Source organism: Scardinius erythrophthalmus (assembly GCF_964197995.2).
Source record: "Scardinius erythrophthalmus genome assembly, chromosome: 17".
Classification (NCBI taxonomy): Eukaryota; Metazoa; Chordata; class Actinopteri; order Cypriniformes; family Leuciscidae; genus Scardinius; species Scardinius erythrophthalmus.
This window is the reverse complement of record NC_138237.1, coordinates 37,202,039-37,228,395: the sequence shown is the minus strand read 5'-3', so window position 1 is coordinate 37,228,395 and position 26,357 is coordinate 37,202,039. Positions and strand designations below refer to the sequence as shown.

The 26,357-nt window shown below is 37.3% G+C and overlaps 2 protein-coding genes across 5 annotated transcripts in view; both read right to left on the bottom strand.

The window, feature by feature from the left end:
- The window catches only part of LOC308705091 (arf-GAP with Rho-GAP domain, ANK repeat and PH domain-containing protein 1), a 28,047-nt gene extending 7,849 nt beyond the window's left edge, over positions 1 to 20,198 (bottom strand). The window contains exons 1-15 of one of the 4 annotated variants that reach the window (XM_081389926.1): positions 20,083 to 20,198; positions 18,878 to 18,975; positions 18,606 to 18,667; positions 12,137 to 12,749; positions 11,908 to 12,021; positions 11,097 to 11,210; positions 7,826 to 7,886; positions 7,619 to 7,739; positions 7,299 to 7,456; positions 5,716 to 5,822; positions 5,358 to 5,643; positions 2,837 to 3,019; positions 2,573 to 2,747; positions 2,268 to 2,312; positions 2,017 to 2,134 (exon numbers count right to left, since the gene is read on the bottom strand). In XM_081389926.1, the coding sequence (XP_081246052.1) occupies positions 2,017 to 2,134; positions 2,268 to 2,312; positions 2,573 to 2,747; positions 2,837 to 3,019; positions 5,358 to 5,643; positions 5,716 to 5,822; positions 7,299 to 7,456; positions 7,619 to 7,739; positions 7,826 to 7,886; positions 11,097 to 11,210; positions 11,908 to 12,021; positions 12,137 to 12,749; positions 18,606 to 18,667; positions 18,878 to 18,975; positions 20,083 to 20,100 (2,273 nt within the window). In that variant the 5' untranslated portion in view covers positions 20,101 to 20,198. Of the gene's footprint in view, positions 1 to 2,016; positions 2,135 to 2,267; positions 2,313 to 2,572; positions 2,748 to 2,836; positions 3,020 to 5,357; positions 5,644 to 5,715; positions 5,823 to 7,298; positions 7,457 to 7,618; positions 7,740 to 7,825; positions 7,887 to 11,096; positions 11,211 to 11,907; positions 12,022 to 12,136; positions 12,753 to 13,042; positions 13,131 to 13,918; positions 14,072 to 18,605; positions 18,668 to 18,877; positions 18,976 to 20,082 lie in introns of those variants that run through there. The other 3 variants (XM_081389925.1, XM_081389927.1, XM_081389928.1) reach the window with 3 other exon arrangements.
- A 2,983-nt stretch (positions 20,199 to 23,181) lies between these two features.
- The window catches only part of oatx (organic anion transporter X), a gene marked incomplete at both ends in the record, with an annotated part of 36,050 nt that continues 32,874 nt past the window's right edge, over positions 23,182 to 26,357 (bottom strand). Inside the window, one exon of the mRNA XM_081390508.1 lies at positions 23,182 to 23,392. Within this exon, the coding sequence (XP_081246634.1) occupies positions 23,182 to 23,392 (211 nt within the window). The remainder of the gene's footprint in view (positions 23,393 to 26,357) is intronic.

Sequence of the window (26,357 nt, the reverse complement as noted above, 5' to 3'; positions counted from 1 at the left end):
GACAAATGATGCCGGGCACATCATCGCCCCGGAGCCTGACGGATCGTCTGACCAGGTGAGTGAAGGTGAGCCGGCAACCGGCTCGTTGCCGGCTCGTCAAGGTGAGCCGGCAACACTATCCGTCCCAGTGGGTGTGCTAGTGGAGTACGAGGACATGGAGGGAAGCCCCGCCCACACTCCCGCTGCTACACCTGGGGTGCTTCTCAATACTCAAATTAATGCTTCCTTGTTTCCTCGCTCCTCTGTCCTCCAGCCCTTGACCCGTTCAAACTCAGCCATCTTAATTCTCTAATTTGAGGAGGTGAGGAACGAGGAGGCTTCCAGAGGAGTTATGATGAGTAAGGATGCACAGGTGTATCCTGTGCGGAAAGTCTTTCTCGTCGAGAATCCTGACGCACATATAAATTCTCAGCCCCTTCATATCTGTCACAACAATTTTTAATTATTCTGTATTTTTATATTATTATTTAAATAAACCATATATCACACGTTTATCAACAGTGCATCTTGCTTTATCTTTATTTTTTATTAATTTCTTAAATATCCAAACTTTAACAACATAAGGGCAGATCCTTTGAGCTCAGCAGATGACGCTTTGAGGTGACGCTCGAGTGATCAAGAATATTCCAATACACAAATAAGCTTTCCTTCGACTCCTCCATCCTCATTTTCTTTCATTGCAGCCTTCCCTCGCATCCCACAGGGGCGGGAGCTGAGACGCGAGGAAAGGAAATGAGGATGCACAAATAAGAAATGAGAAGCAGCCCTGGCCTCCAGGAATTATTTTGAGGAAGTTGAAGAGGATATTTCCCAGAGTCTCCCGTCCCATCCCTGCTCGTCCCACCCAACAACAAGTCTCCGTCTCCACTGGTCTTGTCCAGCTCCAAGTCTCCTGTGTCTCCGCTGGTCCCACACAGCCTCCCTCTCCTGCCACCTCAACTCAAGACAGCCAGTCCTTTGGCCCCGCCTCCGCTGGTTCCCTTCAGTCCCTCAACTGCCTGTCTGTGACTCCACTCTGCTGCGTGGATCTGCCTCGGGTCTTCCGTCTCCAGCTCCACCTTGGCAAGAGGATCCCCTTGCTCCGCCTCCAGCTGTCGAGCCCGTCACTCCACCTTGGCTCCTCCCTCCATTGGCTCCACCTAGGGACGTCGTCCTTATGGCTCCACCGGGCTCCACCAGGATCAGTCGCCACTGTGCATCTGGGTTTCCAGCTGCGTTTCGTCACTCCACCCCTTTGGCTTCGCCAGGCCCCGCCGAGGTCTCGTCACTGCAGCTCTTGGCTTCCAGATCCATCTGCTCTTCGGCTCCCCCTAAGTCTCCACCTCCATCGGCTCCGTCTCAGTCTGTCGTCCCCCTGGTCTCCACCATGGCTCATCCCTCCCTCGACTCTGTTGTGGGCCTTCATCCTGGCTGTGCTCTGGGTTCCCACCTGTCTCCTCCTACCATCATCGCCACCCTGGTTTCTCCCACCATCATATCCTCCTGTGTCCTACCCTTCGCAAGCCCCTGATTCTCCTCCTGGCATTAGTCCCCCTTAGTTGGACTCGTAAAGGTGAGGACGCATCTCCCGGGAGGGGGGACTAATACCAGGAGTATGTTTCGGTTTCATTTTACCATTGTTCCCGTTTTGCCTGTGTTCCTGGTCATTATCAGTTTCCATGGTTTCCAATTTATCGCTCACCTGTTTCTGTTCCAGTTAATTACCTCATCCGTGTATTTAAGCCCTCTCAGCTCTTTGTTTATGTTAATGTGTAGTTTCCTTGTTGTTTTTTTCCATGAGTATTCTCCTTGTTCATTAAAATAACTCTGACTCGATTCAGATTCGTGCTTGTTTATCTACACATTACATCCACAACCTATTACACACAATGCGTCTACAAATATTATCATATGCATAAACCTGTGTTTAATGCGTGGCTATCAAGCACACCTGAATTAATACTGTCCTAACTTGTAGACAGTAAATCAAGTCATACATCCTTTCACACACTAATAAATATTGTGGCATGAGCTTACCCTGCAGAGCAGTCAAACACTGAAATGACCTCTGTCAAATCCAGCACATCACAGGCAGCAGACTCGTTCTCCTGTGAGAACAAGAAACGTTCCTCATCCAGCTTTCCGTGGAGTTCTTCTACACATGTGGAAATCAGAGAAAAACCACAGCGTCATTACTTTAATCAAAGTGGCTTCATAAAACTGATTCTGCATTGGTAAAATGTATTTCACTCTCAATACAATAATCTAAAAGTGTACTGCATTCTTACCCATCTGTTCCTCTGAATGTTTTGTTTGCTCAAAGTCAGGTGCCTCTTTAAAAACAGAGCAACAAGAATTAAAAACATCCTTTTCATAAAAAAAAACTAAGAATATTACACTTATGTTAGATAATGAACAAGAGTCAGTTTAACTAAAACATGTCCAAGTTACACTTCAAGATCAAGATTTTTATTTTATTTTATAGATCATAATAATTTTGTATTGTAGCATTAATTTTAAGAAATAGCACAATTAGCACCCTTAGAGATTAATTTAATCCTGTTTAATTCGCCCTGATCAGGACTCCACTAACCCACGAACTCATTATGTCGGAGTAGTTCAGTCTGCAGTGCCTGTCCAGAACTCTCTGCCACAATGATGGCGGAGTGAAGCTCAGGATCTGTGGCGCTGAACGAAACTCTTGCCCCGGAGCACAGCAGAGACAGAGTCTCCTCTACATCAGGACCACACACCACCTCACGCAACCTCTGAAGAGCACCAGAACATAATGCAGTGGTCAGAGTGAGATAGGTCTGAAACTAATAAGATTGCAGGGTGCCGTGATCAGATTTCTGACCTGGTCAAGCAGTTTCTGGCTTGCAGCGAGCGGGTGAGCTTTGCGGTAAAGTCCTTTACGGTACTTGGCTAGAATAAATTCCGCCTTCTGATCTGGTGAGACATCAGGTCCGATCTGCTCCGCCGGAGGGATGTTGTGACCCCACACACTGTTGGCAGCTTTATTGCCATACAGCATAAACAACTGAGAAACAAAACATTTGCATCTACTGTTAAAAGACTTTTAAACTAAAATCACATTTTTAGATTGTTCAATCAATCAATCAATCAATCGATTGATTGATTAGATGTTATTGTTAAAGTCCCCCTGTTGTGAAAATCAAGTTTTTAATGTTGTTTATGTGTCTGTGTTTTTTTTAATATGCTTTAAGACAAACCATGTGTAAATTCATAAGTCAACAGCATTGCTGAGTATTTTCTCCTTAAAACTGCAGTGAATGTATATTACGATGTTATGATGAACGATATGCCTTTCTCCACTGACGTTCTCAGTTGTTCAAAGTTTTTCTGATGATTGTTAGACTCTGAGATGCGAACTGGAACATGGTTTGTGTAACATTAGCAACACATTATTTGCCGTTTGATAAAAGTCAAGCAAAAGGCTAATCACATTAACTATGTGTCCGACGTTGTAAAGAGCGATATCATTGTGCAGTGTTTACCTCAGTAAGTTGGCCGAGTGGATCTCTGAGCTGAGAGAGTGAGGAGGCGGGGCTAATTAGCATATTCATAGAACCGTGCATACTAAATGAGGCAAGGGTGTCGAGTTACATTCAAGCTATTTTAAGGCATGATTTTTTTTTTTTTAAGGAACATTTTGGTAATTTTGGTGATCAAAGAGGAGTTTTAAGGGATACAATTATTGAGTACAAGGGGACTTTAAACAAAAAAATTATACTACATTAATTTGAACATTATTAAAAAGTTTTTTTTTACTTTTTTTTATACATTTTGGTTTTGCAAATTTCAAAATCCAAAGTTGAAGTAACATCAAAGAATGTAAGTACATATACTACTATTCACCTTCTCAACAGAAAAAATGATTTTTAACAACACCATATAAACCTTTTCTCACAGACCAACTACGAGCTCCAAGATGGTTACATTTATTATATATGCTATATTCTGGAATCAAGTGCAAATTAGTAGAATGAAAGAAAAAGGCCACACCTTTTTTAAACCTCAATCATCCATAATGCCAAAATCAAAAGATCTGCAAAAGCCCCTGAGAAGAAAAAGGTTTGACAGTCTGTTCTGACTGAGCTATCCCACCAAATTCAACCTGAGAGAAGAGCACAAGATGCCTTAAGGCTAAATCACAGGCAGACCAATGCCAATAACCGGGACCGGTTCAAGACATGGGCAGGGTTGGGCTGACTCATCTAAACAGAATTTAGGAACAGATAGTGTTGATCTGTTTTTTCGATTTGTGCATTGATTGAGCAACATGAGGTGGGTTCTGTGTTGAAAGGTTTAATGAATGGCTGTATAATGCCCCAAACAGTCACAAAAATAACACCAGAAATTTGCAGTCTTTTTCCTTTATTAACTGAATGTAACGGCGCGGTGTGTTTTATAGGCTACTCACGCGCTTCAGTCTGTGGCAGAAATGCAGAGGATGACAAACACACACGAAAACGGGCAAATGTTTGCATGCAATCAAGGTTGTACAAGGAGTTGTATCTTCGAGAATATGTATCTTCATATTTACTTGTAAATATTAATACACAGCTCTGATTTGATTGTTGAATTATACCAAGTTGAAATTAGATAGACCTCGCTCATTTAAGAACGTGCATTTATTGCATGGACGGAGCAAGAAAATAAATGTAAGTGTTTAAAATGCATATGCAAATTACATGATGAAACAGAAAAAACTGAGACAGACTAAATCCAGAAGAACTGCGGGAACGTCTCCAAGATGCTTGAAGAAACCTTCCTGTAAAGCTACAGCACTGTGAAAAGTACTGGCACTTGTGTTAAAATGCTGTAAAGTGAGAATGCTTTCAAAAATGAAAGCACAAATTGAATTTATTTATGATTTAACTTCTATTAACTAATTCAAACCAATATATGGTGTAACGACCCTTTGCGTTTAGAACGGCTTTTGTCCAGGTACACTTGCACATAGTTTTTCAGGTAGCTTTGCAGGAAGGTTTCTTCAAGCGTCTCGGAGACGTTCCCGCAGTTCTTCTGGATTTAGTTTGTCTCAGTTTCTTCTGTTTCTTCATGTAATCACAGACGGACTCGATGATGGTGAGATCAGATCATACCGGCTGTTGTCAGACTCCTTGTGCATACAGAAATCTCACTGGATTATTACAATTAACGGCAAAAAGAATGTTTGGAAATGTAAACTGATATTTCCTACTGACACACTACAGCAAAATATATACATAAGTGACTTAAAACCTTTTTTTTTTGGGGGGGGGGGGGATTAACATGCCTAAGACTTTTGCACAGTACTGTATAATATAAAAACATGCTGACAGGATGATGCGTTTTGTTTTGACAAACCTCACCTGAATTAAAGGCTCCGTCCAAACCTTGTTGTCTAGTTTCAGACCTCGCACTTTGGACCGGTTGCTGCCCATGGATCGATGTGCGCCAGCGCAGGCCTCGCAGATGACCACCAGCAGGTTCACTGAAGCCCACTCTGGGTTGGCAGCACCACAGTCAGCGCACACTTTATTACAGGGACTCGACCACAGTCGATGAGCCACCTCGCTGTAGGACAGAGCGCTGCGAATCACGTCGTTCAGATTCTCCAGCCACATGGACGCCTCCTTCGCGGAGTCTGCGGAGAAACTGGACAAACCAACCCACAGTCAACAAAGTGTGTAGAGGTAATACAAAAAAACATTGCAATGGAAGACTCACTTAAAGGTCCTGTATGGAGTGATGAGAGTGAAGCTGTGACGCCCTGTCGACTTCACAGATGCTATATTCATAGACACAAACATCATGCCAAGACCTATATTGAAGTCCTGTTAATTAAAAAAAGTTCAATTTGCAAACTTCCCGTGTCAACAACTATATATCACAGTCTGGCTTTGTTTAAGTTTAACAAACAGTATATAGCATTTAAATAATAACTTTACTTTGCTCATAGTCTCAACACACTTTTAACCAGACAGTTGTTGCTTCATGTTATTAAAGTCCCCCTGTGGTGAAAATCCAGCTTTTAATGTTGTTTATATGTGTATGTGGTGTTTTTAATATGCTTTAAGACAAACCATGTGTAAATTCATAAGTCGACACCATTGCTGAGTATTTTCTCCTTAAAACTGCAGTGAACCAAAGACAGTCTCAAAAACACGCTTTGAAATCGCTGGTGTTTCTGACGTCACAAACGACCTTGTAACCAATCAGATCAACGTGTGATCGTCAACCAGTGGATCTCTGAGCTGAGTGAGTGAGTGGAGGCGGGGCTCATTTGCATATTCATAGAACCGCGTATACTGAGGCAAGGGTGTCGAGTTACATTTAACCTGTTTTAAAGCATGTTTTAAAGTTAAAAACGTTTAAATATGTAATTTTGGTGATCAAAAAAGAGTTTTAAGGGATTCAATTATTGATTAAAGGGGGACTTTAAACAATTTAGTTTTGGGTTCAAGTTCACTCAAGTCGTTATTTTCGTCAGTTTATAATGAACAGTTTGTCTTATTTTCGTAATCCGGATTCAGCTACACAGTAATATGTACTGAGGTTATGCTTCAAATAATTATTAACGTCACTTTGATAGACTGAGCCTGTAGATTATGTTCTCAGATAAAATATTGGAAATTGTTGATTTAATTGGCTAATTATTTTATGAGATTTTTTTGTGTGTGTGTGCTTTAAGTAAAGAGAGGGACAATATAGATTACAATGACAGAACGATCTGTGAATGCTTTTATCTTTTGTAAAATGACAGAAATTTTTAGTTTATGCAAACTATCATGTTATATGTAAGTGGTGATTTGCATTTTATAAGTGTGATCGGCTCTCTTTCCCACGGCACTAAAGTTGCGTTGGAATGAGGATAAACGCTATCCACTTTCATATCTGGATTCTACTATCCGGATAAGCATGTCAACGCCAGGTGTCAAGGCACCAGTACAGATTGTGAGCTCTGAGCTACAAACACTCTGGCTTAGTAACAGCTGTTCCACTCTTATCTCTTATAGTCCCCCTGTGGTGAAAATCCAGCCTTTAAATGTTGTGTATATGTTTATGTGTTGTTTTTAATATACTTTGAGACAAACCATGTGCAAATTCAAAGTCGACAGCATTGCTGAGTATTTTCTCCTTAAAACTGCAGTGAACCAAAGACAGTCTCAAAAACACGCTTTGAAATCGCTGGTGTTTCTGACGTCACTTAAATATGTCATTTTGGAGACCAAAGATGAGTATTAAGGGATAAAATTATTTACTATTAAATTCTTCTTGAAAGTTTCACATTAGTAAGCAATTTTCCACACCTCTTTGCTGCTGTAAATCCAAAGGGTGTATCCACAGATAGCAGTGTACACCTTTTTCCTCGGGTCTTTCATGACCAGTGGTCCGTGATGTTTGGGTGTAGTGACCGGTTCCCTCCCTCGAGTGGCGTAGAGAGACACTAACCAGCTCTCCTGCACAGCTGCGACAAAACACATTCACAAGATAGAGCTGAACGCAATGACCTTCAGTCACTAGATGCTAATATTAACACTGTGAATCAAACACAGACTCTCAGATTTAGGAAATGGCATGTTTCACTTCTCTACGCCCAGAGTTTCCAGTTCTCCAAAATACAGCTTACCCTCACTATGAGCCATGAACTCAAACTGCTTCTTCTGTAAAGCGATGGAGAAGTGTCCCTGATCCTGCTTCCGTATGTTGGTGATGCTTGTTACGTGAAACACATATTCTGTGAACTTGTCCTGGAGCACATTGAAAATGTGGTTATATTGACAAATAGGTAGAGGCAAAAACTGATTTATTCAGTATTTATTATGAAACAACTCACTGTGCGTTTTTTCCACAATGACATGAGATGCCCATCTAGAGTCGTCCACAGAACATTGTGCCTGCAAAACAAAGTTGGCATTTGCTAAATTTAACACGAATTTGAACACAGAACTTTCTCTTTCCTCACTGAAATCTTATAATCAATGGGTGTCCAAAAGGCACTTTCACACCAAATGCAAATGTTGAGCACAAATGTTTTATGTTCCTATGAAACTGTTTTTCCTCTAGGAGCAAGATGGCGCCAGTGAGTTGATCGGCAGGCCGTCACTCTATGTGTGTGTAGTGTGTCCCGCTGTTTCTGTTCGTAACTGTTGTTTAACACATAATGCTACATCTTTAATTACATTTGATCGCCAATTACAAGACCTTCGTGCCCCGTACCTCTCTGGCCACAGCATTTGGATATGGCGTACAGATTGTTACCGGATCTAGCTTGTTTAAGATCAAGCCCCCAGGGCCCAGGCTGGGGTAAACTTCGGACTCTTGATGTTGACAAACAGCATCACTGACTCAATCTACGGAAACGACGACTGTAAAGATGGCTCTGTTGAACGCAAGATCGATTTCAAACAAGACATTTTTAATTAATGACTTCTTTTCATCACATGATATGGATTTTTTGTTTATAACTGAAACTTGGCTAAATTGTGATGAACTTGGTCCTCTTGCTGAAGCGGCACCTAATGACTAATTTTGTCAGTTCTCCACGGACATTGGGTTGTGCGTGTGTGTGTGTGTGTGTGTGGGGGGGGGGGGGGTAACTACAATTTTAAAGAACAGTTTTAAGTGTTGTTTATTATCAGTGGACAATTTTAGCAGTTTTGAAGTTCAAGTTTTTAAGATAAGTACAGAGAATGTCCTTCTCTGTGCCTTGATTTATCGACCTTTCTATTATAATTAGATGTTTCTGCAGGAATTTCTGAGTTTTTATCTTCTCTGGTACCTTAAGAAAAACTATTCATTCTAGGTGATTTTAATATACATGTGTGTTGTCCCTCTCAACCTTTCTTCTTCTTTGAATTTCTTCAAATTGTTGACACTTTTAATCTCACTTTGTCTGTCACAGAGTCTACGCATAAACAAGGCCATACTCTTGATTTGGTCATTTCAGTAGGTCTCACTGTCAGTAATATAGAGATTGATGAAATCTGTCCTGTACTTAATCATGTCCTTAATCTCAATTTGCTCTCATTTCCTGATGCTACACCTACAATCTGTGATAATTTTTTGAAATTTTTTGTTGATAAAATTAATACTATTCATTTTTGTATCCCCAAGTTTGATTTGAACTCATCCGTTAATGACCCATGTTCAGCCTGCTTAACTGAGTTTGAGCCTATTTCTTCTTCTTTTCATAGAGCTTTTCCATAAAATGAAGCTCTCCTCTTGCTCCTTGGATGTGGTGCCTCCTCGTCTACTTAGGGAAGTGTTAGGTGTAGTTGAACCTTTTGTTTTAACTATTATAAATAGCAGCCTCTCTCAAAGCACTGTTCCATCAATCCTGAAACACGCAGTAGTGAATCCACTCTGCAAAAAGGCCATTTCAGATCAGAACTATCGCCCAATTTCAAAAATACCATTTTTATCAAAAGTAATGGAAGAGGCTGTTTTCCATCAATTTACTGTATTTTTAAGTGAGAATAACTTATTAGATAAGTTGCAGTCTGGTTTCAGACAACATCACAGTATAGAGTCAGCTTTGCTGAAGGTGCTGAATGATCTTTTGTTGGCTGTGGATTCAGGTAACTGTGCAATTTTGTTCCTTTTGGACCTCAGTGCAGCTTTTGATACCACTGACCATGCTATCTTGCTTGAGTAACTGCGTGGGAATTCAAGGTACAGCATTGAATTGGTTTAAATCCTATCTTTCTCATAGAATATTTTCTGTGGAGGTTGGGATTTTTTCTTCCTCTTCTGTACCATTAACTTGTGGTGTACCTCAGGGGTCTATTTTGGGCCCGTAGTTTTTTTTTTCCGCTGTATTTGCTGTTAATTACATTAACACTAAAGCAGCAGAAACTGATTACCAACCCCCTCTGTTACTTAACTTACCAGGGCTGCGTTTCCCAAAAGCATCGTAAGCCTAAGTTGATCGTAAAAACGATCGTACGACTGATCTTAATATTACGGTCTGTTTCCCAAAAGCATCGTAGCTTAAGTAGCACTTGAAAATCTTCGTAGATCTACGAGTGCTCTGGAGTAATCGTACATCCCCAAGTGCATCGTAAGAAGACAGAGTTATGAGGACACCTGCAGAACAACCGGCAGATTACACCTTTAACTTTATTCAAATGTATGTGATTATAATATAAGGTTTTGATTGTACTTTATTGTACACTTTATTACTCTTTTTGTTGTTGGTTAAATTAATGTATAAATTAAATAATTTAAAAGGTCAGAAAAAAATTGAAATAATTTAATCTAATAATTTTAATCAAAATTAAATGAATGAATAAATATATAAAAGAAATCCTTTAAATCTGTTAAAAATTACATCTTTGTTTCGCTCTATCTCCTCTAAAAGGACATTAATTTCATCTTTTTGAAAGGTATCTTTTCGTGGGTTTTTTTTAACCATTTTGTCAGTGCCTCCGCCTGTAGGTGCTTTATATAGACTTGTCTTGATTGCTAATCCACAACAGATGACAATTATTAGGTTAAACGTTCAGAATACGATTCCATATAAGGTTATATTTCAGCACTTCGCGAATGGACAGCGACTCTTAAGTAGCACGTAGAGCGCGTTCATGTTAAGTGCATTTTTTGGAAACGCTCGTGGAATTGCTGCGAGCGTTCGTAACTTTGCACGTAGAAAGCGCTCTTGAGAGCTAAGATACATCGTTATCGGGAAACCCGGCCCAGATCAATATCCCAGGAGTTTAACTGACTTGATGCTATTCTCTGATTAACAAGTGTTCCCTTTATTTTTTTGAGCAGTGTATAATTTCATGATTACCAGAAGTATCTTTTTATGGGCACAAATGTGTGCAAATTTCCATTTCCTTAAGCCAACTTGTTTGGCTGTCAGAATAATACCCCAGACTAATTCTGCATTTAATTTTTCTTTTCGCAAAGTGTTTGGTGTGAAAAGGCCCTTTTAATTTTTTATTTTTTTGTAAAGATGTTTGATTATTATTAATACTGTTATTTTGAAATGCATTATTTAAATTAGCTGTTGAATAGCTGGTTATTTTGAAATGTTTCAAATGGATTTTTGACTTTTCTTTGAACTTGTCATGTGATTTCTGAGATTGTGAAGAGTTAGTTACTTGCGTCCCTTCCACACGTCGAGCCAGCTGGATTGTGTCACCGCACACTCAGTGGTTCTCTGGCGCGGGCCTGATAACGTCTGCTTCTTCCTGCTCACACGAATGGTTGCAGCCCTGCAGACCAAGAATTCAAGATATTTTAAGATCTTGCAAAAAAAATATGCAATGTCAAGTTTGCTTCTATATTAGAGTTGTACATATGCTTAAAGTTCCCCTGTAGTCAATAATTTCATCTCTTAAAACTCATCTTTGATCACCAAAATGACATAATTAGACGTTTTTTCCTTGAAAAAAAGATTTTTCATGTCTTAAAATAGCTTGAATGTAACAACACCCTTGCCTCATTTACGCGGTTCTATTAATATGCAAATGAGCCCCGCCTCCACTCACTCACTCAGCTCAGAGATCCACTGGTTGGCGATCACACATGGATCTGATTGGTTACAAGGTAGTTTGTGACGTCAGAAACACCAGCGATTTCAAAGCGTGTTTTTGAGACTGTCTTTGGTTCACTGCAGTTTTAAGGAGGAAATACTCAGCAATGGTGTCGACTTATGAATTTACACATGGTTTGTCTTAAAGCATATTAAACACACCACATAGACATATAAACAACATTAAAAGCTTGATTTTCACCACAGGGGGACTTTAACGTCACAATGCAAAAATAAAAAAAAAAGTACGCAAAATGTATGTATTTGTAAATGTATTTCTTATTTGATTAGGCGTTAAATATATAATATTGGCACACGAGATTGTCATATGAGACATGATAGGGAACCTTGTTTTCTGAGGAGTAATCATAATGTACCTTGGTTTCTTGAATCTGTCAGTTTTGATCTGAACGTTCAGTGATTTGGGAACTTGATAGATCCCTTCACTGGTGCCGAGTTGTGTTTGAGCATCCATTAACTGATCTCTGACACTACAAGGAAAAATATAAACAGAGAAGTTACCAAAGACAAGTTTCGTCAAGAAACATGCCATTTCATAAACAAAATAAAAATACAGTTGTGATGGAAACAGTAGTGATTCATTACCTTGCATTATCAGAAGTGAGGTCATCATCCATAGTGAGGTCATCCTTAGTGAGGTCATCCTTATTGAGGTCATCATCCTTAGAGAGGTCATCATCCTTAGAGAGGTCATCATCCTTAGAGAGGTCATCATCCTTAGAGAGGTCATCCTTAGTGAGGTCATCATCCTTAGAGAGGTCATCCTTAGTGAGGTCATCATCCTTAGAGAGGTCATCATCCTTAGAGAGGTCATCATCCTTAGTGAGGTCATCATCCTTAGAGAGGTCATCCTTAGTGAGGTCATCATCCTTAGTGAGGTCATCATCCTTAGAGAGGTCATCATCCTTAGAGAGGTCATCATCCTTAGTGAGGTCATCATCCTTAGTGAGGTCATCATCCTTAGTGAGGTCCTCCTGTGATTTTGAGGAGTTTAGAGTCACAGTGGAATCGTCAGAAGACATTGAGTCAGCAGTTTTCGCTGGATCCGGATCTGAACTGGGAATGATGGTGAGTGATGCTGGCCAAGGCAATGTTTCACTGCAGCTGGTTTCAACCGCTTGAAGATCAGGGGGTTCAGAGCTGGAATGCAACTGACTAGATGAATCATCCACACTTACATCGTTTTTGATATACGTTTCTACTGAGAAAACAAAACAAACAAAACAAAAAAAGTCATCAACCCATCACCTTTTATGGAAACTTGTTTCTGCCAAAGAATAAAACCTTTTAAAATATAATTTGCGACTTTTTTTCCTCACAGTTGCGTCTTATAAAGTCAGAAATGCGTGATATAAACTCACAATTGCATGTTATAAAGTCAGAATTGTAAGTTTATCTCTCGCAATTCTGACTTTATATGAGGAAAAAAAGATAAAAAGTCACAAGTGCATTTTGTATTTTTTATTCTGTGGCGGAAACCAGCTTCCATACCTTTTACACACTTTGATAAGGGTTTGCCTTGTTTGTGACTGTGAGCAGTAGAAGTCCTTTTAAAGCAGTGGTCTCAAACTCAACTCCTGGAGGGTCACAGCTCTAACCCTAATCAAATACACCTGATCCAGCTAATCAATTTCTTCAGGATAACTAGAAACTTCCAAGCAGGAGTGAGTTGGAGCTAAACTGCTGTGGCCCTCCAGGAATTGAGTTCGAGATCACTGTTTTAAAGGGATAGTTCCCCCTAAAAATACATTTTGTCATCACTTACGCACCTCAAACCTGTATGAGTTTATTCTTCTGTTGAACACAAAAGATATTTTGAAGAATGTTGGTAATCAAACAGTTGATGATAGCCACTGACTTCCATAGTAGGAAACAAAAATACTCAAACACTCTTTAAAGTCCCCCTGTAGTCAATTATTTTATCCCTTAAACTCATCTTCAATTACTAAAATTACATATTTAAGGTTTTTTTCCTTTAAAAAAATTATTCATGCCCTAAAATAGCTTAAATGTAACTCGACACCCTTGCCTCATTTAGTATGCACGGTTCTATGAATATGCAAATGAGCCCCGCCTCCACTCACTAACAGAACCTTGATTTTGTTGACATCTTTCTTTGTGTTCAACAGATGAAAGAAACTCATACAGGTTTGGAAAAACATGAGTAAATCATTTTTTGGGTGAATGTCATCTCACACATTTATATCATTCCAAAGCCAAAAGAAAGAATGTTCAACAATGTCCATTCAGCTCTGAAACAATGAAAGTAAAAATAGAAAAATCACCATGAATCTAATCATGTGAATCATGCTCAATATTCCAAGTATCCTCAATACAACAGATTTGTGTGATGTCATCATTACTCACTGATACTGATGTTTTGAAATCTCATCATCACTACGTAATCAAACTTGCCATGTCGGCTAACAAGACATGCAAGAACCGGCAAGATGCTGTAAGATTGGATCTGTGTTTGTGTTTTGCTTGAGTTGGACTTTGTGTTTAGTTTTGCACTGTTCCCAGTTCAGTTTCATTTGTCCCAGTTCCACTGTTGCCATGGTTTCTGATTCACCCTCATGTGGTGCACCTGTGTCTACTTAATTGTCTCATTTAGTCCCTGGTGTTTGCATGTGTATTTATAGCCCTCAGTTTCAGCTGCTACATGTTGGTTATTGTCTACATTTGTTGGTTGTTCTGTTCGTGTTTTTTGATATCTGACATTTATGAGAATATATTTATGAGAATATACAAAGCCACTGCATGGGATTAGATATATTGATGACTTTTACACATTTAAATGGTATTTATGTTTCTGTATATATTTTTGTCTTTTTTGTAGCTCACAACAGCTGCACTGCATGTAATCAAAGGAGCATTGTCAACAATTGTCTTCATTGGTGTTTCAGAGAAATAATAAAATAAAATAAAATCCAGGGAGAAGCTCAGGAGAACACAAGCATGTTAAACCATGGACAATACCGGACAAAGAACTAAGGAAACTAAGGGGCTGTTTACACGACACCGTTTTCAACTTAAAACGTAAAAAATGTTATGCGTTTTGGCCATTCGTTTACACGAGAACAGCGTTTTGGGTGCCTGAAAACATACACTTTTGAAAATGGGTTTCAAAGTGCAAGTTTTTGAAAACGGTCTCCATGTAAACAACAAAAACAGGAATCTCTGAAGACGATGACGTCATGCATATGATTGTGTTCAGTCTATAGAGTTTCATCGCCATCTACTGGCCTGGCAGCAGAATACAGCGTTTTTAGTCGTTTTCGCGGATCCGTGTGAATGGATTCCCAAATTACATGATAACATTCCCAGTTTACATGATATTTATGTATGGCTCCCACAGCTGATCAAAGCCTTTCCTCTTGCATTTAGCAATATAAGTTAGCCTTTCCAGTCCGATACAGTTTGATATCTCCTTTATCCACATTTTCATGGATGGAGCATCCATACTCTTCCAGCATAATGCAATAGCTCTTCTGGCTTGAAGCAGACCAAAGTCTATGAATTGAATCCGTCTTGATGTTTGTATAAAGTCCATTGGATATATTCCAAGAATACAAAGTTTTACATTCAAAGGAATTTTAATGTTAAACATGTCTGACATACATTTTATAACCTCCTTCCAGAAGTTTTGTATTTTTAGACATTCCCAGAGGCAATGATATAATGTACCTTTATTATCCAAGCATTTAGAACACACATCTGGAGTATTACCGGACATTTGACGAACTTTGACAGGTGTTATATAGGTTCTCATTAACCATTTATATTGAAGTAATTTAAACCTTGTATTTATTGTCTGTGTTTGTGCTTTAAGACATGCATCTTTCCAGTCTGCCTCATCTATATCTTCCAGTATATCCATTTTCCAGGCATTTAATTTGTCCAGTGTTGATTCAGAACTGTGTTTGACCATTAAATTATAGTACACAGATACGTGACCCTTGCCTACTAAAGTTCCAAGAGTTATTCTTTCCAATTTTGATAAAGATGGCATACAGATTATCCGTTCTTCTTTTGATAACATTTAACTTTTCAACTGTAAATGCTTAAAAAAAAATGCTTTTTGGGGATTGTATAAGTGCTTAAACAGTTAATTAACCAGAACAGAAACAGATGTGGGATTAATCAGAAAGTAATGACCAAGGTTGTGTTTCCCCAACCCTGTTCCTGAAGGCACAACATAATTTTTTGGTCCAGAGACTTCCACAGAAGCAATATGTAAATTTTTTTTATTTTTTATATTCAGACCACTTCTATTACCCTACCTTTAAAATGGCTGACTCCCAGATCAGTGCCCTGACCACTGAACACAGGAGCTGATTGAGACGCACCCATAATGAAGCCATTTGGCAAAGCAGTAGTTTTCAATCCTGGGGACCCAACGCTCTGCACATTTTGTACATCTCGCTAAATTAAAACGTCTGATTCAGATCATCAGCTCGTTAGCAGAAAGCTTCATGAACTGAAATGAATAATCAGGTATTCCCTACGGTTTTGGTCCCCATGAGGAAAACAGCTTATACATCATGCTAAGTGGTTTTTTTTTTTTTTGAAAATGTAAAATGCAGAAAGTTTTCTGTGATGGGAAGGTTTAGGTGACAGAATATACAGTTTGTACAATAGACTATAAAAATCATGATGTCTATGGAAAGTCCCCATAAAACAAGGAAACCCAACATTCCTCTCTGCTCATTAACACTTTAAAACTTGCCCTCTATTCTTCTGACATTGCAGATAGTCACATTTACCTAACGTACCGTATCTACTATTAAACACATTTCTTACATATGAAACTTATTTAAACTTCATATTGAATGCATGACGATAATGTATGTATCTCAAAAACAAAATTACTTGAATTAGGCTATTCTGTTTTCATGTTAACTCCTATCGTCTAGCTTTAAAGTTAATCGCGAGGGTCACATGACCATAAACGCTAAAAAAAGTTTTAGCGGGGCACAACCACACAGCTTTTGAATGTCTCAGTTTGTGTAAATATACTTAGGAGTATTTATTTTTTCCCACATTAATTTCACTCATGTCTAGTACAATTATGTGGTTTTGTTTCATTAATACAGTGTATATTTTTTTACTTGATTTACCCCGAAAGAATGGAAGTGAAATGTGACAACATGCCCCATAGGTGGAGTTCATTGTATGACCATGTTATCTGATCTAATCAAAAAGTGTACAGTTCAAACTAAAATAGTTTCTCAATAAAATACAATTATTAAGTTTGTATATAAAAAAAGGCTAAAAATAAATTAGACAACATTTGACAACAAACACACTGCAAAACACAGCTATACAGCATAGTTTAAAACATAATAATAATTTCTGAACATTGACTCTCAGTATTTATTCACCTTTTTCTAATGATTTCTCAATAGAATTCATAAAAGCATAGAATAGAATATCATAGTTCTAATAGGGGCTCATTGTAACGCAGTGTGACAACATGCCCCGCTTGCACAACTGGGATTTAAACCCTGCTAGTGTCTTCTGCTAGTTAGCGATGCATTAAAGAACCATATCAACTGTTAAATAACAGATATACGATTAAAATAATATCAGATGTGTCTAATTTTAAATAAACACAAAAAACAGAGATGAAAATTTTACTTAAATGTACTTTTGCTCTGGTTATATCTTCCAAAGATTTTTTAATTTTGGTGCAATTTTTTCACTATATAGCGTTGGCAACTAGTAAATACACTAAGCTTCGTATTGTGTTACAACTAGCCCTGCATTAGTTTGTGCCCCGCTTTTGCTAATGCACTTGAAGAAGCGTCCTACATCAAAATTCACCCTAAATGAAAAGCTAATTTTTAGATGCAACTCTATTCCATTTATATTGTCCATAAATCAAATATGCCTCGTTTCATCTCAGCGACTTTTGAATCAGTTCACCAGAAAGATTCTCCTCGAATTCGACTGCTTACCTGTCTGCAGGTTACATCGCTACGGTGACTTATGAACCAAAATACTAATATTCTTTATTCACATTTAAGTGTGTACAGATCTACCGAGAAACCCCAGAGAGAGCGTTTGAGTGTGCTGAACATGTCCACAAATCTACTGTGTGCAGTTTGCCTGAGACACAGAAACATTTCATCATAGTCTATTTTGGTTTAAAACTTTAATATGGGCATTTTAAATGGTTAAAACATGAATGATATTTAAATGCTGCTCTTACACCATTTTGATTTCTGAGATAAAAGATTTGAAACTGGAAGTGCATTGTGGTTATTTTATTTAATTCATTAAATGCACCCTTTAGTCAAATTGGCTTCACAGACTCATTACTGTGCTGTAATTTTAAATATGTTTCATTCATTTTGTGCTTGTCGTAATCAGTCTAACGAATAAATGTTTTATTACTGTATTAGTTTTGAAGCCATTATTTGTGTAATGTGTCCAGGGGCCTTTATCAACCCCTGGAGTCGTATGGATTACTTTTATGATGGATGGATGCACATTTTTGGGCTTCAAAATCTCAGTCACCATTCACTCCCATTATAAAGCTTGGAAGAGCCAGGACATTTTTAAATATAACTCCAATTGTGTTCGGCTGACAGAAGAAAGTGATATACTCCTAGGATGTCTTGAGGGTGTGTAAATCATGGGCTAAATTTAATTTTGGGTGAACTATCTCTTGCACATTTCGAGTCATTGGTGTTGGATTACACAGAAAGTGTGCCACGTAAATTGTAAATTTAAATGTAAATTTTTATTTTATGGCTTTATATTTAATTGATTTCCTGAAATATGAAATATTGTGGGTTACTGTTTGGCTGTTTTCATTGTAATCTTTTATAGGGATAAAAAAAAGTGAATATTTTGAAAGTTGTGGCGACTTTCTGTACCCACTTTACATAATATATTATTGTTTTCTTTTTCAATTTAAGGAAAATTTTACATTTTAAGTATAATGTATTCTGGGTCAACACGGAGGACGACTAATACTGTAGGATAAACATATTACTGATATCTTGTAAAAAAAAAAAAAAAAAAAAAACCACATAATAAAAAGTACCTTCAGAGTTCATCTGTGCATCAACCTGAACTTCTGGACAAGGCATCTGACCAACGCCATCTCTGTAAGATATTGAAGTATAGTAAATGTATTGACTTTCCAAAAAAGATTTCTTGATATTAGATATCCTGGATTAGGATTAGACTCCTGATAGAAAATTCAAGTCCTTTGTTTCTTTTGAAATGCCTTTCTTTGTAGTGTTAAGGCATAAAAAGGTAAGCTTTTTTTCTGATTAAGACTTTACAGACAATAGTTGAACAGCATCTGCTCACCTGTCAGTAAATGATGTTTGTCCTGCACTTGCTTTGAGTAAATATCTTGATCGTGGCTTTGGCACAGGTATGAGAACAGGTGGATCAGACACAGACATCTGCAGCAAAAAAAGTATAATGCATAACATATGTTAGACTATGCATGACTGGGTTAGAAATGCCAAGAATTTAAACATCAAGAATTGCATGCAGTGATAAGTATACAGTGATCACTGCCTTTCAATTGTTTAGAAACATGACGTATTTAGCAGAGATTTATTTCCATTCATCAACAAAAGGTTGGTCAAAGGGGAACACCCCCCCCCCCCACACACAAACACACACACACACACACTATATATTTATGAATATAATAAGTATATCAAGGGAATTAGAACTTATATTGTACATATTTTGTATTGATGAGTGAGTGGCAAATATAATTGAATTTCTGAGTTACATATTTTAATATATCACGTAACAATGTAATAAATTCAGTGTTTGATGGTCATATAATTAAATGTAAAACCACTGTATTTCACAACAATGTTGGACCTTAATAGACAGTACAAATAAATATGTTGCTGCAAGCTAAACTTATCAGGGTTTTAGTCTTTAAGTTCATAAATGTATAATTTATGAAGCAATAACTGTTCTCAGTTTTTACCAGTAGCCTATTTCTTGTTCCTTCCAATGACAAAGTTTATAGAAATATTGTCATGTTTGTCACTGTTATTATAGCGCCCCCTTTAGATAAAACGACAATCCTTCTCATATAAATACTGTATTCCTAAGCGGAAATAACGTGGCGATTTATGAGTATAATGGGATATAAAACTCGTGTTTATCTACAACACCTAAAACTAGTTTATAGAATAGGCTATAACCCCAACAAAAACGTTTATTAACGCCACCAAATCTAACTCAACTGGACCCTTTCAGGTCGAAATTTCATTTTCTATGAAGCCTATTCTATATTTCTGTAAGCTACGCTTTGTGTTTGTTGTGTACTACTATTACGACGACGACTAAAATCTAATAATATCCCTAATAATCCTTACAAATAGGCTACTATAGTGCTCTAGGCTACATTTGATATGAAACTTGACAGCTAGTTTTACTGCTGTATGTAAACATACTTTTTCAGTCTATGAAAAACAGTCCTAATGAAATAAAAGCTCGACTTACATAAATAGCATATCTATATGAGAGACCATGTAACTTACCTTCGTGATGTTCTTCATGAAGAATGAATACGTCACGTTAGACAGCGTGTTTGTGACTTGACGTTTGAGTCTTACCGGTTTCTCCACTCAGTCACTCAGTCTCGCGCATGTGGGTTGGGTTATAATGTAATCAGGTGAACTTAAACCTACTAGACAAGAACTGAAAGACAAATGACGCGATAGCCTGCAGTAAAATGAAAGCTGAACTGCTCGTATGGACAAAATGGTCATTTTCACCTCATTCAAAGGCCGCCTGAACAAAGTGTGTTTTAGAATTTCAGTTTTTCAAATTAAATTATGCAAGAGGTTTTATAACTAATATTTTTTTCGCGCTATATCACTATATATTGAAATCTACAACTTATCCAAAATCTAATGTGCAAATAGTGAGTGGTATATCAACTTGAACCATGGACATCAGTTTAATTTTTGCTATGCCAACCCTCTAAACCTCTCTCCCAATCCCTCACAGAGGATTTTTGCAACTTTATTTACAGAGAAAAAAACAATCAACACTATCACTCATAATAGTCACTTTTGTACAATTGTACCTTATACACACTGTGCATTTAGTGCATGTTTTCTTGGCTTAAAAATAGGCTAAATAGTGTTACAAAATAAGGTGGTGTAATTTTAATTTCTAGTTGATAACAATTAAATTAACTGTAACATTTTTATTCTTAAAAGAACTGGTTTTAGTCCTTTAGTCTAAATCATTGTACATGTAACCCATTTGGAAGACAAACCTTATTTAAAGCATTAGAAAAATAATGCACTGTAGGCTACGTGTTTGCGCGTTTGAGTGGGAGAGAGAGAGAGAGAGAGAGAGAGAGAGAGAGAGAGAGAGAGAGGATGTGCTTTCCATACTAAAAACTTTGCAATAATAATTTTGTGGTTAAAAAACAACAACAACCAGGATATAATTTGTCGTTTTTATCCTATTGTTTACTATTTATTTGCTTGGTCAGTGTTGTTGGGGGTTTTTGTTATTTTTCTGCTGTCAGCTGTAAGGACCTTTGGAATAACTGAAATCATGTGGCAAAGTGATAATGTAATATCACTGTAATGCGGTCGAGACCTGCCTGGAACTACTTTAAATAATTGCACGCCTTAGAACGTTTGTCAACCAATCAGATTCAAGCATTCAACAGCCTCATAGTATAATACCAGTTAATGTATTATGAATGAGCATATATATATATATATATATATATATATATATATATATATATATATATATATATATATATATATATACTGTGTGTGTGTATATATATATATATATATATATATATATACAGTACCAGTCAAAAGTTTGGAAACATTACTATTTTTAATGTTTTTGAAAGAAGTCTCTTATGCTCATCAAGCCTGCAGTAAAAAACAACAACAAAAAAAACGTAATATTATGAAATATTATTACAATTTAAAATAATGGTTCTCTTTTTTAATATACTTTAAAATGTAATTTATTTTTGTGATGCAAAGCTGAATTTTCATCAGCAAATACTCCAGTCTTTGGTGTCTTATGATCCTTCAGAAATCATTCTAATATGCTGATTTATGATCAATGTTGGAAACAGTTGTGCTGCTTAATATTTTTTTTATAACCGGAGATACTTCTTCAGGATTATTTGATGAATAAAAAGTTAAAAAGAACTGTATTTATTTAGAATAGAAATCTTTTGTAACAATATACACTACCGTTCAAAAGTTTGGGAACAATAACTATTTTTTTTTAAAGAAATTAGTACTTTAATTCAACAAGGATGCGTTAAATTGATAAAAGGTGATGGTAACGATTTATATTGTTAGAAATGTTTTTATTTTGAATAAATGCTGTTTTTATGAATAAATGCTGTTAACGTTTTACTCATCAATGAATCCTGAAAAAAGTATTCCAAAAAAATATATTAAACAGCACAACTGTTTCCATCATTGATAATAACTGAGTATCAAATCCTCATATTAGAATGATTTCTGAAGGATCATAAGACACCAAAGACTGGAGTACTTGCTGATGAAAATTCAGCTTTGCATCACAAAAATAAATTACATTTTAAAGTATATTAAAAAAGAGAACCATTATTTTAAATTGTAATAATATTTCATAATATTACTGTTTTTTATTTTATTTTTTATTTTTTTACTGCAGGCTTGATGAGCATAAGAGACTTCTTTCAAAAACATTAAAAATAGTAATGTTTCCAAACTTTTGACTGGTACTGTATATATAAATTAGCACTAACCCACAGTATTAAATGCTGTAAAAAAGTGTTGCTCGATTTTAGTTCATGATAATGCATTAGCTGATGAACTGAGCTTTATTGTAAACCAACATTTAGTTATTACAATAAAAGCAGAATCATTCTGCATCATAAGTTTCACATAATTAAATGACTGCAGATCCTTCATTACTCACATTTTAAATAATCATCCAGAAGGTATTACTCAGCATAATTGCATACGACTTCTCACTTATCTGTGCCTTTAAAAATCTGAACAAAATCAATCCCTGCAATTACGCATTAACTTCAACTTCTCATGATTTTTCAGCGTCATGAAAGGGGGAAAAAAAGAAAACAATTTAAGATTATCAGGTTAATAATGACTCAAATTTCAGTCTGTTTATCACGCATTACACTGCTAGTGTCGCATAAATTACCTATGCACTTTTGGAGAATAACATGTAATGTATACATCTCTTCACTTTTAAAGCAATCAGCTGCTTTCATTCTCATTTTCCTTTAAGAATAATAATAAAAAAGCTGTAGTCCAGTTTTATTGGTCTAGATTGAGACAGCCAACATCAACAGTCTCTGAGTGTTTGTCTCAGTGTGTAATAACTATTCCTTTATTTGAACTGGATTCTCTGACAGTGGATGGAGGTGAGACTTGTTCTCTTCATATTTTGCTCCATCTTGTTTGAAGTCCTGCAAGGTCAGCGATTCACTCTGTGTCTGTTCCTGAAGACTTTGCTTTTTCTTTTCCCTGTATGAGAGAAATGTACAGTACAGTGTTATACGAAGTCGCGAAACCGATACTTAGTAATCACGTGATCTGATTTATTATCGAGATTGATCATGTGAACCGCTGACGTTACCATTTCTCCTCTACATCCTCAATGGTCTCAGGCAGAGGAATGTTGAGGGTTTCTGGAAGCAAAAAGGCTATTAAACCAGCAATTACAGCCGATCCCCCGTATATAATGCTAGGCAGAGCCGGCATAATCTCATCCAAGATCAGGACTGCAGGGGCGGCCATGGATCCTATTCTGGACATGGTGGAGACAAAGCCCATGCCAGTCTGCCTGTGGAGCAAACATGAAAACCGGAGTAACAATGGAGAGGCTGCATGAGCTTTATTGGTTGGTCGCTCAACTTACACTATGGAATAACATTTCTGAGTGTTTATTTACACCAAGTGCAAATAGTCCTCTTTGTTGGTAGAAGCTATACTCTAACTCCACCCACCAATGTCTGCTTTGGCTGGACAAAAGTACAAAAAAAGCCTGTAATTTATCAGAGGCAGTGGCGTAGGGAGGAAGGTAAGAGACTTCTGACGCGAGTTTGAACCAGAATTCAAATCCGAGTTTTGCCGAACTCGTTCTGCATCCTTTTCCCATCGCATATCAGATCGGAAAGGCATTTATTTTCAATAAATATGAAGAAATATGTGAATTAAAGTGCCTACCGGTTTATTGGTTGGTGTAGGGAGGGCTTTATTGTCCTAATAAGGCGCCATTTATTTAATAAATATAATAATTTACACTCAATATGTTATTATTGCATACTGTTTTTATAATGTACTAAAATACAGAGGTGCAAATAGTTTCTAACTACTATTTACAGTTGTTGCAAAGAAAATGCTGCTATTTTTACATGGTGTAAATATATCTATATTTGCACTAAGTGTTAATAGCATCCATCGCTAAGAAAATATGCTATTTTCACTTTGTCAGTAAATACACACTGAGAAGGTATTAAGTGAATGCAGACAAACACTTTATTGTGGACACACAGCAGACACACGGTAAACGGGAACAGCAGCAGACACGGTGAGAGGGATTGATATGATGAATAATGATATGCTGATAATGATGCTGGCTGACAGGACACACACCTCAGGGTATGTACAACAATGAGATCAAAACGGAAAAGATTTTTCTTTGTACAGATGACAATGTTATGAAAACACAACTAATAACGCTGTATTATTCATGCCAGACAAGTAATGGGCGATGTCACTTTGTAAAGAAAGACTACGCGCCTGCGCACATACTCTACAGTAAACTCGAGCCGGACGCACATATGCCTATAGACACAAATTACTTAATTTATATATATTTTTTGTCAGATTTTCATTCTAATGATGTTGATCTTGATAATACTGCATTATTACTTTGTCTTTCAAAGCCAGAAACATTCACTGTAATCTAAAGTTTATAATGTTCTCCTCTGATATAAAGTCCCGTTTTACTTCCTTTAAGAAAATGTAAAAACCTTTGAACACAAAGGCTTCGAAAACATGTAGTCTATCATCCTTGAGTCTGTTAATTTTTCATGATGACAAAATGTTAAATTGTGTTAATTGGTGTAATTCTTATATCCACTTGTGATGATGTCTGTATGCCCCCCTTATTTCTTACTGTTAATATCCTTTCATTCGCAAAAAAATAAAATAAAAATCCTCTAGACTAAACCCGCAATAGAGTTTACAGGCATGACGTCACTTTGTAGGCCAACCGGTAGTTCGCATCACACTGGTTCCCTCGACAAAACCCCAATAGGATTTTCCCATAGGCTTTTGGATTATCGCTAAAAAACAAGCTCTGTGATCAACAAAAGTTTATGATGCTTGCAAGTTTTGTCTATCAAGATAATGATGACAGATGAACACAACTTATATAAAATTTGAAGCCTAAATGCAGTCACCAGAAGTAAAAAGCTAAAGGTAGTATATAAACGAACTACACCACGGTGTATCCCACAAATTCAACGTCACCATCACTAAGATTCCGACAACTCTTTCAGACGTTACCTAAAAACATTTTCCCAGAATGTTTGCGTTAGAATGGTTTGTAAGAGTCCGCTTTTACAGCATCATTAATGACGTTTAATCTCCTCGACAGCCTCTGTAGTCCCATTTAGCCACTTGTTAGCATCCGCCTTTTTCAAGACACGTAACAGCTTAAAAAAATCACGAGTGAGGTAATATTGATGTATTTTATGTCATAGAATAAAACGTGACAGTGTCTTAAGCTTGTGTTCACCACATACCTTATTTCAGCCATTTAGGCTAACCAAAACCCCAATAAAAAAAAACCACTGACTTTGGGATGATGGAACCGGAAATGTTAAAATGCAAACTTGTTTCCGCATTTTGCCCTACAAAGTGACATCACACCGGCACCACTCTGGCCTACGCATGTTCATGACATCACCGTTTTCACATATGTTGTCGTTTTTGTAGTTTACACAGTGATGATAAGGGTGTCATTTTCAAAAACTTACACTTTAAACCCTTTTTTCAAGCCACCAAAATTAAAACATTTACACCATTGTCGTGTAAATGAACGCACAAAACGCATAAAAAGTCTTCTGTTTTTAGTTGAAAATGGTGTCGTGTAAACGGACCCTCAGTGAAGCTGGGCTGGAGTAGGTGAGTATCACAGGTAATAATCCACAAACACAGGGAAACATGAGGAGAATACACAAGGATATCAATCACGGTAGCAGAACAGGAATGACCCCGGATTTCCACCAACTGCGGAACGGTTGCGTCTCGGCTCCGTGCTCCGCCTTCCTTCAATTCCCATCAGGTCCGGATTTGTTGTGGAACGGCTGCGGCCATGACTGACAGCTGAAGTCACAAGGACCCACAAGATCTCGCGAATTCATGTATGATCGCACTATAACAGGTTTGTTTCCATCCAGAGGAGTAGCCCTTCAGGCCTGTCTCCGCCCATTATGACGTTTTTTAAGGTGTAGTGCAGGTTAATATGATCCGCCGTGAGCATAGTGTATTTTATTTTGAAAATTAACCGGATGTTTTATTTTGTTTCTGCACTTTCACATTCAGTGTGAAAACACACACATTGACTTTAATGGAAACCTATTGACTCTGCCAGTGACAGGGGACTTGTGATTTTAGTATGTTTTTTTATTTCTTTCTCTCATTCAGCTCATTGTACCTGAGCAGTGTTTATGTTCTCCTTCTGGTACCACTATACAATAATGAAGTTCTATTCATTACATTCACAAGTTCACACTTAC